Source organism: Mustela erminea, chromosome X (genome assembly GCF_009829155.1).
Source record: "Mustela erminea isolate mMusErm1 chromosome X, mMusErm1.Pri, whole genome shotgun sequence".
In the NCBI taxonomy this organism is placed as follows: Eukaryota; Metazoa; Chordata; class Mammalia; order Carnivora; family Mustelidae; genus Mustela; species Mustela erminea.
In genome coordinates this window covers 36561224-36575525 of record NC_045635.1, presented here as the reverse complement: position 1 = coordinate 36575525, position 14302 = coordinate 36561224, and the positions used below count along the sequence as shown (strand labels likewise).

Here is a 14302-nt window from a genome sequence, read left to right as displayed (position 1 = left end):
AATACGCAGTTTAGCACAGTTTGCTAAACAGGAAGAGTTAGTGATAGAGCTATAGAGGAGAAAAGACTGTGTCCGAGAGGCAGGAAGAAGTGGTGACGTTCAGCCAAGCAAAACACAGGAAAGCTGGAGGGGTTAGAAGGAGGCCCAGAAGTGTCCAGTGATTATCATATTCTAAAGTAGCCCAATGACATTTGTATGATCTTTCCAGTGGAGGCTCACTACCTAAACCCACAGGCTGAGTGAAAGTGTATTCCCTCAGTTAACTTCAGAAAGCATAAAATGACCAAGTCTCCCCTAGAAGTTTCCTTAAAGAAGCCCTTCTCTGTTCTGTCTTTGATCCTACCGAAAGTGTGTATTCTCCTTTTGACTGGTTGCCATAAAAAATGGAAATTATTTGATATAAAACAGGTATTTTCAATAATGGAATACAGTTCTCTGTTACATTTAATACGGCTTCATTTTCTTGGTTAGTTGTCTTATTAAAAGCATTATATTGCTGTTCGGGATATATCTATATGATCTCTTTTGCTTTTTGGACCTTCTTTAATGTGTCCAGCTATGTTAGATCCACCCTGTAAGGATGATACACTCCCATCACACCCTTGTTTTCCCATTTGCAACTTCACCTTGAGATTACTCTCAGTCAGTTGAGACTCCCTCAGTTGCAAGTGATAAAGACCAAAGTTGAACTAGCTTGGATGGTAGGGGAAAGGCTTATGTAAACAAGGAAAGGCCCGGAGTCTATCCCAAGCTGGGGGTAGGTTCATCACACCCAGCCCAACGTAGGCCAGTCCCTTCCCTGCAGTTTGGGAACTTGGGAACAGAGAGAATGTGAGTCAGTTCCTCTCTGCAAAGAAATGTTTGGGGCAGACAAAATAATAAATGTTAACTCTAGCTGGTTTGAGGTGAACATCCCCCTAGTCACGAGAGACCCTGCCTGTCTCATCACTATTGTCTGTTCACTAATGAATAGTCTTCATTCATTATGTGCCTAGCCGAGTGCCTGCCCACAAAACAGGATCATGATAACGTTGGTTGAACAGATACATTAATTTATTAATTTCAAGGATTGAACCCCCATCATACTATCATTTCCTTTATGAAATTAGATTTGAGTTACACATGAATCTATAGCGTTTCTCCAGGAACACCTCTCTTGGTAACCATACATGCTGATTGAATACTCAAGTTGGAAATGAAACTTGAACATTACAGTTGAACGTTGGGACTAGAAACATTTTGATATACCAGTTTGTCACATTGCTTGCCCACCACTTCTAAGAACTGAAAAATAGGAACCAAGCAAAGTTATATTCTCTGGAATTGTGTAGATTCCAAGTCTAAATTATAAAGGCTCAGATATTTTCATGAACCTTTCCAACAGAGTGTTGTTCTCCAAAGAAGAAGATAAGATCGTCCCCCTACCTTAATCATCTCAAATTCAGGACCAGTTTTCACCAAGGGAACTTGTTGAAAATACAGGTTTCTGGGCTCCATTCCAGACTTCCTGAATCTAAATCCAAGGAGTGAGTTTAAGAGATAGTATTATTTAAAAGGTCCCCATGTGATTTTTAGGATCAGCCAGGTCTAGTCCAAAAAATATGCTTATGAAAGTTTATCTTATAATAGAGAATAATGGGAAAATAAAAAGTAATCTCTGTAGACTAGTAGTCTGGCATTAAATATGTGGAGCTTCTACTTCTGGCCAAGATGGAGTAACAAGGACCAGATTTACCCTCTCACCCGAAATAACCAAAAAAACATTTTTAAACAAACGAAATTACATAAAAGAACAGTTTTCAAGACTTTGGACATCAGACAACAAAGGAAAATGATCCCTGAGAGATAGGAAGCAAACAGGGTGAGCCCTATGATCGCCTGACCTTATTGACTTGAAAGAGTTTCCAGGCCACAACACAGGAAGGGAGAACTGAGGCAGAGCAGGCAGTTCCGAATTGAGGACACAGAACTGAGAATCCAAGGTGACCTAGGCACCTAAAGTGCACAAGATAGAGGACCAAAGAAAAGAGAGCTTCACAGGAAGAGAATCCCCAGAAATCTGTAGAGGGTCCCCCTGAAGTATTCATTTGAGTTATGACCAGGGCATTTATGAGAGGAAACTACCCAGAGCCAAGGAAAGACCATCCAAAAGGTCCAAAAAGACCATCCAGTACCCAGCACTCACTGCCTGTTACCCACCAGCTGGCCTGGCAAACGAATTCATGGCACAGTGTATAGAGTGCTCAGAAAAGTCTTATCTCCGTAATGAGGAATAATTAGCCCTAGGCTCAGAATTGCTCAAGACCTGCCTAACAAATCATGAAAGCAAGACCCAAGCATCAAACTAATTGACCCAAATAAGTGAACTACATCCCAGAACAAAGTCTAAGAATATTTGTAAGAATAAAAAAACATCTAACATGCAGCAAAATAAAATTCACAATGTCTAGCATTGAATCAAAGATTACTAGGCATGTAAAGAAGGGGGACAGTATGACCTATAACATAGTGAATAATCAATCAAAACTGACAGACCTGACCAAGATATTAGACTTAGCAGAAGAATACACTATGGGATTAATGGCAGATCAGACATTTGAGAAGCAAAGATTAGTAAACTCAAAAATACAGCAATAGAAACTATGAAAAATGAAATACAGAAAAAGAATTTTTTAAAATGAAAAATGCAGGGGCCTTGGTGGCTTTGTCGGTCAAGCATCTGACTCTTGTTTTCAGCTTAGGTCATGATCTCGGGGTCATGAGATCAAGCCCCAAGTCAGGCACCATGCTGGTCATGGGTTGTGAAACCTGCTTAAGATTTTCTCTCTCTCCCCTTGCCCCTCCCTGCTGCTTGTGCGTGAGCTCGCGCGCTCTCTCTCTCTCTCTCTCAAAAAAAAAAAAAAAGGAAAGAAAGCATTACTGAGCTCTGGGACAACCTCAGGCAGCATAACATATAGTTAATTGGATTCTATGAAGGAGAAGAGAGTGAAGAAGAGAGAGAAGGATATTTGAAGAAATAATGTTTGAAAACATTCCAAACCTGATGAAAACTATAAATCTGTAGGTACAATACCACTGTGAACCCCTAACCCAAGAAACAATACCAGGGTGCATCTTAATCAAATGGTTTAAAAACCATGATAAATAGAAGATCTTAAAAACAGACTAAAAAAAGAAAGGTTACATACAGAGGAACAAAGATAAGAATGGCATCAGACTTCTTATCAGAAACAATAAAATTGAGAAGAACAGTGTCTTTAAAGTACTGAAAGAAAAAACAAAACCTTGAGAGGTTTTGTCTTAGAATTTAAAACCCAGCAAAGGTATGTTTCAAAAACTAAAGGCAAAAACATTTTCAGACATACCAAAACTGAAAGAATTCAGTAGACCTACAGTGAAAGAAATGTTAAAGGATATCCTTATCATTTAAATCTCTTTAAAAGATAATTGGCAGTTGAAGCAAAAATAACAATATGTTTGGGGGCTTATTACATGTAAAAGTAAAATGTATAACTAGCACAAAGGTCAGGAGAAAGGATGTGGAACTATACTCATAAAAGTCTCTTATACTATATGTGACACTGTATAATATCACTTGAATTGCAATAAGTTAAAGATGGATACCATAAACCCTGAAGCAACCACCAAAACAACAAAACCAAATTATAGCCAATCAAACACAGAATAGAAAATAAAGTAAAAATAAGCTAATCCAAAAGAAGGCAGAAAAAGAGGAAAAGGGAAACATGGAACAGATAGAACAAGAAAATTAAATAGCAAGAAGATGTATTTATACCTGACTGTGTCAGTAATCCTATGAAATGTAAGTAGTCTGAATTCCCCAAATTAAGAAGCAGAGGTTGTCAGGTGGGGGAGGGGGACAGACCCAATTATATATTGCCTTCAAGAATTGCTTTATACATAAAGACAGATAGTTTCAAAGTAAAAGAATGGAAGAAGATATATTATGATGGCATTAAACAAAAGGAAGCTGAAGTGGCTGTATTAATATCAAAGTGTATAATTCTCAGACCACATTGTGATTAAATTGGAAGTGAATAACAGGAAGACCTTGGGAAAACTCTCCAATTCTAAATAACCTGTGGATCAAAGAAGAAATCAAAAGGGAAATTAAAAAGTATTTTGAAGTGAATGAAAATGAAACAACAATATACCAGAATTTCTGGGATGCTGCAAAAGCAGTACTTAGGGAGTAATGTGTAACACTGGACACCTATATTAGAAAAGAAATATCTTAAATGACCTCAGATTCTACCTTAGGAAACTAGAACAAAAAAGAGCACATTAAACACAAGGTGAGTGAAAGAAAAGAAATAATAAAGATCAAAGTGGAAATTAATGAAATAGAAAACAGAATAGAGGAAAAATCAATAAAACAAACTTTCTTTGAGAAGACCAGATCAGAGAAAAAAGAAGACATTAATTACCAATATCCTGCATAAAATAGTGACACTACTACAGAATCTACAGACATAAAAAAGTATAAGGGGGTGGGATTATGGACACTGGGGAGGGTATGTGCTTTGGTGAGTGCTGTGAAGTGTGTAAACCTGGTGATTCACAGACCTGTACCCCTGGGGATAAAAACATATGTTTATAAAAAATAAAAAATTTTAAAAAAAATTATAAAAATTTAACTTTCCTATTGGTATTAATTATTTATAACTAAGTATAGAAAGTGAGGTGTTTGAAGATGTATCTTAGAAGTTGTATACCTTTTTTTTTAATAGTCTATTTGAATGTAAGCTCCCTGAGAGTACTGTTTGTTTTTGTTTTGTTTTGTTTCTGTTTTTGTTTTGCCAATTTGGTTGACTCATATAGGAACCTAGAAAAATTCTTGATGTTCAATAAAGGTTTTATAAATTAAAAAAAAAAGTATAAGGAATATCTTATAAACAACCTTACACCAAGAAATTCAGTGACTTAGATGAAATGGACAAATTCCCAGGAAGGCAGAAGCACACCAAAACTCACTTAAGAAATGCACTGAATTGCCCTATACTATTTAAAAATTGAATTTGTAGTTAAAAACCATTCCTCAAAGAAAACTCCAAGGTGGCATTACTGGCGAAATCTACCAAACATATAATTCTACACAAACTTTCCCCAAAACATTGAAAAGGAAGGAATTCTTCCCAACATTGTTGTTGTTGTTGTTGTTGTTGTTAGGTGGCTAGCATTTATTATTATTATTATTAGGTGGCTAGCCTTTTTTACCCTGATAGCAAAACCAGTTAAATACAGTACAAGAAAAGAAAACTACAGACTGGTATCCCTCCTGAATATAGATGCAAAAACTCAAACAAATCCATATCTTAAGAAAAGAAGAAGACATCGTGACCAGCTGGAGACTAACTCAAGAATACAGCTCACTCCTCATCATCCAAAGCTAGGGAGAAAATGCAGTCCATGAATGGATAAACAAAATGATACATCCATACAGTGGAATACTCAGCAAGGACAAAGAGTGAACCGTTGATACATTCAACAATGTGATTAAATCTCACACTGTGAATTGTTAAAAAAAAAAAAGCAACAAAATAGGAATGCATACTGTGTGAGGGGTCATAACGTAGGCGAAGGGGGGTACAGGAATGGGAGTAGATCAGTGGGCACAAGGAAATTTTTCAGGGTGATGGATATAGTCATGCTCCTCATTATAGTAATGGTTTCACATAGGTAGTGTTAAATTTACCAAATTGTACACCTTAAGGGGCACTAAGTTGTCTCAGTGGGTTGAACGCCTGACTCTTAATTTCAGCTGTCATGATCTCGTGTGATCAAGCCCTGCGTCAGGCTCTGCGCTCAGTGTGGAGTCTGCCTGGGATTCTCTCTCCCTCTCCTCTATCCCTCCTGCTCATGCTCTCTCTCTCTCTCTCTCTCTCAAAATAAATAAACAAATCTTAAAAAAAAAAAGCGCAGTATGGAATGTATGTATCATTATTATAGCAATCAAAATACCAAAAATAACATTTTCGTCCTGGCATGGCGGAGTAACAGACGGTTTTCCTCCTTCATTTTCCGTATTTTCTTGAATGTTTTCCTTACTTTTAGTAAATAAAATTATCTACAATTATCACAAACATAAAAAAGAATAGTAATTCTGTTTTACTTACCTTTTTACAGGGAATCACTTTAAAAATGAATGAGCTCAATCATTGTATTGTCGCAAGAATTATGCACGGGGGCATGATTCACAGGCAAGGTAAGTTTCATATGTGATTCTTTCCCTCCTTACCTTTTTTTTTCCTATAGCCTAGTGGAGAAAGTATTTTTTATGATCCATATAAACAATCTGTTTACTCTGTGGTCCACATAATGATCTATTTAAGTTATCTATCTTTGGTTTTAATCACTGTTGGTCTCATTTGTTCATATTCTTCTGTACATGCTCCAGCCTGTGATTAAGGGGGGAAGGGTATATTACAGTTCTGTTACCGAACATCTCTGAATTACTGTTTGGATCCTGACTTTAAAAAGACCATGGAGGATAAAGTAAATATCCTACCTGGACCCTGGATATCTGGAAGGCATCTATTCTGGGACATACATACATACATATGTACATTCATTTATGGATATAGATATGTAATGACAGTTGAAGAATTTCTCGTTCATGCAGAAATGAGATATACTCTTTCTAAATTAGGAAATTAGAGTTTGATAAATAATATAAAAATTAAATGATAAAATAAGAGATAGTAAATCTAGATTAAGTTTTTAATACCTGCCACAGTAACTGCAGCCCTTCTGAGAAAGCATCCCACTAAGGCCTGAGGTAAAGCAAGAATGAGTTTTTGAGAAAAGGGAGCTTTCATTAACTCTCAGGTGGGCAAGATCTGCACGTGCAGGAGTAGCCTCACCCTTGGAAGGGCTGAGTTTTAGGTACTAGCATTGATCAGCAGGCTGATCCAAAAATTAGGCTTCCTTTCTTTGAGATGAGGGGTTTTTTATTGTTGTGTTTTTTGTTTTTTGCCTACAGGGGAATCTTTAGAGGCTGAGGAAGTAGACTGCACTCATGTGGGAGAATTGGTTTTAGACTCCAGGATGAATTTTCTGTTTCTTAATTTTAATGAGTTGCTATAAATTCAGTAAAGCAGGGGTACCTGGGTGGCTCAGTGGGTTAAAGCCTCTGCCTTTGGCTCAGGTCATGATCCCAGGGCCCTGGGATCGAGCCCCACATCAGGCTCTCTGCTCAGCAGGGAGCCTGCACCCTCCCTCCCCACCCCAACCCCCTCGCCTCTCTGCCTACTTGGGATCTCTGTCAAATAAATAAAAAAATCTTTTTTAAAAATTCATTAAAGCCACAACATCATTGTTTCCATAGTCTCTTTTTCTTATATTACCGTGTGACTAGGGTCTGCCATCTCTGATTGAAGTGGTGTCATGGACATCCTCCTCCTAGTCTTATTTTTGAAAAGTAGCTTTCTCATGATGCCCCTGAAGAGTACCATTTACTGTAGAATTTTAGTTAGATGCCTTCTCTTAGGGCTGAGAATGTTCTCTTCTATCCTTAGTTGCTGAGCCTTTTAATTATGATTGAGTTGTGAATCTTCTCAGATGCTCTTCATCTGCTGAGATGATCATTTGGAGGTTTTTTCCTTTTATCTATTAACATAGTGAATGACTTTGAAAGATTTCCTAACGATAAACCCCTTCTGCATCTCTCAGATAAACCTAGCTTATTCATTGTGTTTTAGTTTCAAAGTTACATTGCCTCATAAAATCATGTGGAGAGCCGTCTCCCTTCATGAGTTCTCTGAAAGACTTTGTAGAATATTGGAATGACTTGTACCTTTAAAAAGTTTGGTAGAACTTGCCTATAAAACTATCGAGGCCTGATGTTTTGGTTTTCATTTTTTTTTTTTTTAGAAAAGACTTTTTTTTAAGGAAGCTCTACACCCAATGTGGGGCTTGAACTCATGATCCTGAGATCAAAAGTTGTATGCTCTACCAACTGAGCCAACCAAGCACCCCAGGAAAGACTCTTTTTTTTAAAACTGCTTCAATTTCTTTAACAATCATGAGGTTATTCAGGCTTTCTATATCTTGAGTAAATTGGAAAATTACATTTTTTAATGCACTCTGATGATCACTATCTTTTAATGGGCAAGGTTAGTCCATTAATATTTATTATGATGAGTCTGTCATCTTTTTTATTTATACTTATCCCATTTTTATGGATTTTCTTATTCATTTTTTTGTTCTATTTTTTCCCCCTGGGAGTTTAGAATTTCAGCACTCTACTTAGATCTTTTAGGTGGTTACCTTGAATTTTTATCATGTGTAATTAACATTATGTTTACTAGAGGGAAATAGTATCTTAACCCCACTCCCAAAGACATAGGAACACTAAATCTGATCACACTTTTGACTTACACATTATTTTGCCCAGCATTTTGCTCTGTCCTGTTTTAAATTCACAAATTTGCAATTACTAACATGACTGTTTTTGTTTGGATTTACATAAATGGTTATGGTTTTATTTACTCCCCACTCCTTCTCTCTTATGTTATTTCTAGTATAGTTAACATACAAGTGTTTGGTATATTAGTTTCAGATATAAACTTACCATTCCTTCTCAAATTACAGACCATCCTTTGGGGAGCATTTTCCTTCTTCCTAAAGTACATCCTTAGAAGTTCCTTTAGTTCTAGTCTCCTGTTGATAAACTCCCTCAGGTGGTATTTATCTGTAAATATTTTATTTCATCCTCAATCTTGAAGATTACTTTTGCTGGGAGCACAGTCTTAGGTTGATGGTTACCGTTCTGCTGTATTTTGGCATCCATTGTTTGACATTGGAAAGTCTGATGTCACTACAGTTGTCCTTGAATTATAAGTGATCTCTCCTTTCTCTCTTGGTGTTCTAAGAACTTTGTCTTTAGAGGGGGAAAAGATCTTTGCCTTTAGATGTTCTGTAGTTTCACTACTTTCCAACATGGTTTCCTCTTTATTTATCCTCTTTAGGATGCATTATTCTTCCTGGACTTACATAATCATGTTTTCATCACTTCAGTAAAGTTTACAACCATTATTTCTTCAAATATTGCCTCCTCTCCATTCTCTGTATTCTCTCCTTTTGAACTCCACTAGACGTGTGTTAGACATTCCCTCCATATCTCTTAAATTTTTTTTCCTATTTTCTTTATTTCTTGTCTCTTGTTTTCCCTGTCTCATTTCCCTGTCCTGCATTCTAGGTAATATATTTGGTTATATCTTCCAGTTCACTGACATTCTCTTCAGCCATATCTGAATTCCTGTTCAACTCCTCCATTCACTGGTTTCTTTTTCTTTTTTTAATATTTTATTTACTTATTTATTTTTTTTAAAGATTTTATTTATTTATTTGACAGACAGAGATCACAAGTAGGCAGAGAAGCAGGCAGAGAGAGAGGAGGAAGCAGGCTCCCTGCTGAGCAGGACCCTGGGATCATGACCTGAGCTGAAGGCAGAGGCTTTAACCCACTGAGCCACCCAGGCACCCCCATTCACTGGTTTCTATCACCAGTTATAGTTTTCTTTTCCAGAAGTAATAGTCATCTGTTCTTAGTTTTATTTTCAGATCTATCTGTTCACATCTGATAATCTTGTGTTGTGCGCTCATCCTTGCAATTAGGTCCTTTATTTTTTTTCTAATATTTAACATGTGGCTATTTTATATTCTGTATCTGATCATTCTAGTAGCTATCCTCCTTGACAATCTAAATCTGTTTTTTCTCTTTCTGATGACTTTGCCTTATTGTATGTTTGGTGACCTTTGTGAGCTCATTGTTTGTTCTAACTGATGGAAGTCCGGTGGGCCTAGACTGGGTACACTTTGTTTGTTCCCTCTTCTACTAACTACCATGGAGTGCCACCAGTCTGGATCTTGCCTCCCCCCAGATTCCTGGGCTCAGTTTTTGTCACTTGCCGTTGGCCCAAGGCTCAGAATCTGGCTAGCAGGTACTGCTGCTGTGGCATCCACCCTTTCCACTGTTTCATTCCACCCTTCCTTCATCACCACTCTGGATCCAGCTCACGGGTCCGTATGTGCAGCTGATGGTGGGGGCTGGAAGTCGGCAGTGCTCTTAGGAATTTGTACTCCTTAACGGCAACCCCATCGGGACCCCTCTCACTCTTGAGAGCTTTCTCTATATCTTTTTTTTTTAATTATTTCTTATTTATTTATTTATTTATTTATTTATTTATTTAATTTTTTATTTTTTATGAACATATATTTTTATCCCCAGGGGTACAGGTCTGTGAATCTTCACTTAATAAACTTCTATCACTTTATTTACCCCCTCCAAAAAAGGAATTTGTATTCCTTTTGTGAGACTAGTAACACTTCAATAGGTATGCCCTAGATGGGATACAGGTGTAAGAAAGTCTTCTAGTGACTAACCAGCCACACTAGGAAGCAAAAGTCCAGAGATTTTTATTTTATTATGTTAATTTTCAAACACAAGTAGAGAGAATAGTGTAGTGAGTTCAAGTAGAAAAAAGTGGAAAGAAGAGTGCAGCGATCACCTGCGTACCCATAAGCCACTAGAATCACTGTTACGTCACAACCACACCAATGTCATCTGTACTTCCCCTACTGTCCACCCCCAGGGAATATTTTGAAGCAAATCTCAGGGGTCTTATTTTCTTTATGTGCATTTAGTGTGTACCTCTAAAAGATGCTGTGAGCTTTTCATAACAATGCCAGGTCAGTATGTAAACATGTGCACAATTTATAAATAAGGAAGTAAAATTTCACATAACTCCCTATTTAGGCATTGGTTCTTGGGCTCTCTTTCCAATTGAAGTATGAGAGGACCCTGAAATGCCTACCAAATTATTATAAAATGATTGTGTTTTGTCTAATGTAAGTTGAGTGTTATACAGGAATTATCACAATTCTCTGCATCATATTTGGTAGATGATGATGATGATGAAAATGGTAGAAGGGACTCCTGGGTGGCTCAGTTGCTTAAGCGGCTGCCTTTGGCTCAGGTCATGATCCCAGCATCCTGGGACAGAGTCCCATATCGGGCTACTTGTTCGGTGGGAACCTGCTTCTCCCTCTGCCTCTGCCTGCCTCTCTGCCTACTTGTGATATCTCTCTCTCTCCTCCCCCCCCTGCCCCGACAAATAAATAAATAAAATCTTTAAAAAAAAAAAAAGGAAAGAAAAGAAAATGGTAGGAAATGATAACAGACACTTCAGTGATACTTTACCATATGCCATGAGCACTCCTGATCCTTCTACGTGCATTAAACTAACTTAATCCTCAAGGCAATCATATGAAATAGATACTGTTTTCATCTCCATTTTGTAAATATTGAAAACTAAGATATGGAATATTTTGGTATTCTACCCAAGGTCTTAAAGCTGGTATGGAATATAGCTGAGATTTTCCCCAGACAGGCTAGATCTAGAAACTGTCATTTTAAACCATGATACATAGTGCCTCAATCAGAGAAATAAGCAGATTTCCACAGCCATCTTTCAAAAGTGTGTCTTCCTTAAGTAGATCTATCCGTTTTGGTGAGTTTACTAAATGAGCCAAATCTGTACCTGTTTCTGAAACATTGGCCTTCAATAGTTAGCTTAATTTTTTAATTACTTATATTGCTGTCTTTGGACATTATTATAAATGTTACATACATCATTTCATGTTTGTAACTGCATCATTTCTTTAGGTACACTTCACGTCGGTGATGAAATTCGAGAAATTAACGGCATCAGTGTGGCTAACCAAACAGTGGAACAGCTGCAGAAAATGCTCGTGAGTTTCTTTGTCTTTTTTCCAAGATTGACTTTCAGTTTGTTAGCTTGCTTTATAAGGCATGAATAAGTGGTATTCTCTTGTAATCAGAGTATTTTTCTGGTCCCACTGTTTGTTGGACTTGACTTTCTACAACATTCATAAGAACTTACAACTGGGAAAATGTTTATATGCAACAGAGCTTGGAAAACTCTTGCCCATCGAGCAGCATGGGCTTCGACGGTCTCCTTGCCTCCTCGATCTCGTTTCTTACTGAACAAATGTGTAAAGATAACCTTTCCAATTGTGCGTATATGTGAACTCATTTCTCTCCACCCTCCATTCTGCTGACATCAGCAATGTCAGAAGCCTTGTTCTGTTCAGCTGAGTCATAGCCTGCTGTATTGGATTTCTCTGCAGTACAGAGGGAAGGAAAAACATAGTAGACCTGGCTATTTTTGACCACGCATAGCCAAAATCTGTGTTCACAATTGGCCTTTTATTAAAAAAGCAGAATGACGGTCCCTGACCTATGTTCACTGTCGTACTGAACAGAGGCAGAAGTCTTGGACCTCTGGTCCTGAGCCATCTTCCTGCCACAGTGTAGTGGCCTCACACATTATGAATATCTCTTAAGTGTGAAATAAGCACACAAACTCACTATAGCAAAAACCGTAAGGCCAGCATTATGAAAGAAAAAGCAAATTCAATGGAGTACACCATCATCATGTAGCAGACCAAATACCGTCCTTGTGTAATTACTTATTCTGTCATCTGGCTCAGTTCATACTTACTTTCGAAAAGCACTTAGAAGTTTCTGTGTGTCTATGAAAAGGGAACCGAGGGGGGTCTGTTCCACTGCTGCCGCCCAAACAAGACAGTCAGCCTTGACTTCAAAGGGTGTCTCCCGAGAACTAAGTCTATTCCCGTGAGCAGCCCCTACCCTCTAACTCCATTTCGTTTAAAAGGCCCCTGCGTGCTCAGCTGGCTTACATTAATCCCCCCCCATTTCAAGTGGTTTCTCACATGTCTTTGTGTGCAACATTTGTGTGTTAAGCAAGCTCTCCTTTCTTCCCCCTCCAGCGGGAAATGCGGGGGAGTATCACCTTCAAGATAGTGCCAAGTTACCGCACTCAGTCATCGTCCTGTGAGGTAATGGCTCCAGCGCGACCCCCTGCCCCCTCCCACCGCCCCCGCCACCCCTGTCTCCTCTGGGTTCTTAACTAACTGTCTGCTGATGGCTGAATGTTTTGGCTTTCTGGGAAATTGTTTCTGCCTGTGCTGTTGATCACTGCACACCAATTTTACAACAAAGATAACGGAACAGAGTAGGTTCCATTCACCTACTCGGCCCTGCTTCCATGGGGAACTCCTCAGCACTTTAACTGTCTGCAGGCTGGAAGGGCAGCCAAATCTCGAGGAGCTCCAAGTAATGACAGAAGGCTTAATAACAAATGGAGTCTCTGAGGAAAAAAAGAAAGATAATTGCAATAATATTTCCAGGAAGTACATTCACTTCCCTTATTAAGAAATCACACAGATAGTTCTTCTTTCCAAGAATTTGAGAAGTGATCTATTTCTGTTAAGACCGAGGTGTTTAAAAAAAAAAAAAAAACTGTGACAAGTCCCTGGACAGATGTTAAGTCCATGAGGAGTTGATAACTGACTTTCCGAGAGGAGTAGAGGCTTTTGCGACCTTCTGTGAAATCGTTTCAATTTGGAACACTTGGTGATTCATAAGCAAGTAAGTTTTCTAGGATAATACAACCCCAAGGTTCCTTTCTCACGGTAGGTGTATCATATAGAAATTGTAGCTCTCCGACCTATATTATCCAGTTTCGTGTCGGTCATGAAATGAGATTCCAAAATCTATTCTTTTTGTATTTGGAAATACAGGCTGGCATGAAGGGTCTGTCACCCTTCAGTCATTGCACACTCAGCTCGAGCATAATTATTTGAAGCTGATCCTTTTCATTGCATCTCCCAAGTCTGTGTACTTCAGTGGGAAGAACATATTTCCTACAGATGATTTTCAAGACTGACAAGTAACTTATTGGAACTCATCTAGAAAATTGAATTCGTACCCAGAAGTTGAGGGAGAAATTGCAGTGCCTCTTCCAGACCCTAGTAAGGCTTCGATCTCACAAGCAAACTCAGAGGCTTTGTTTTCCGAACCTATCAAAGATATGTCTAAGAATTTGTAGTTTGGTCAAAGATATTTTTTAGTGCATTGTGACAGTTGGGGTTTCTGTTCTATCAGGTTTTGAGCTCCTCTTGGTGGCTTTTTATGGAACTTCAGTGAATACTGTATTTCAAAAGAAAACAGAGAGCTACTTCTGCTCCAGGATTCATAGCTTTGTAATTTGTAACCTAGAACACAAATCTTCCAGGGAAGAGAGAATGTCACACACACCTCTCATGTGAAGCATTCCAATATTCTGACATCGTAGGTGGTCCTCATACCATTTGTCAGCATTGAAGACATTTAATGAATACGATTGACTTGTGTTTTTTTAGCTAACTAAGGGATATTGTTAGTTATTAAGAT

The 14302-nt window shown here is 38.1% G+C and overlaps 1 protein-coding gene across 13 annotated transcripts in view; it reads left to right on the top strand.

Moving 5' to 3' along the window:
• Positions 1-14302, top strand: part of CASK (calcium/calmodulin dependent serine protein kinase) — a 348007-nt gene that overhangs the window by 300243 nt on the left and 33462 nt on the right. For all 13 annotated transcript variants that reach the window (XM_032331663.1, XM_032331670.1, XM_032331666.1 and 10 more), the window contains 3 exons: positions 6148-6226; positions 11690-11775; positions 12838-12906. In XM_032331663.1, coding sequence (XP_032187554.1) covers positions 6148-6226; positions 11690-11775; positions 12838-12906 — 234 coding nt within the window. The remainder of the gene's footprint in view (positions 1-6147; positions 6227-11689; positions 11776-12837; positions 12907-14302) is intronic.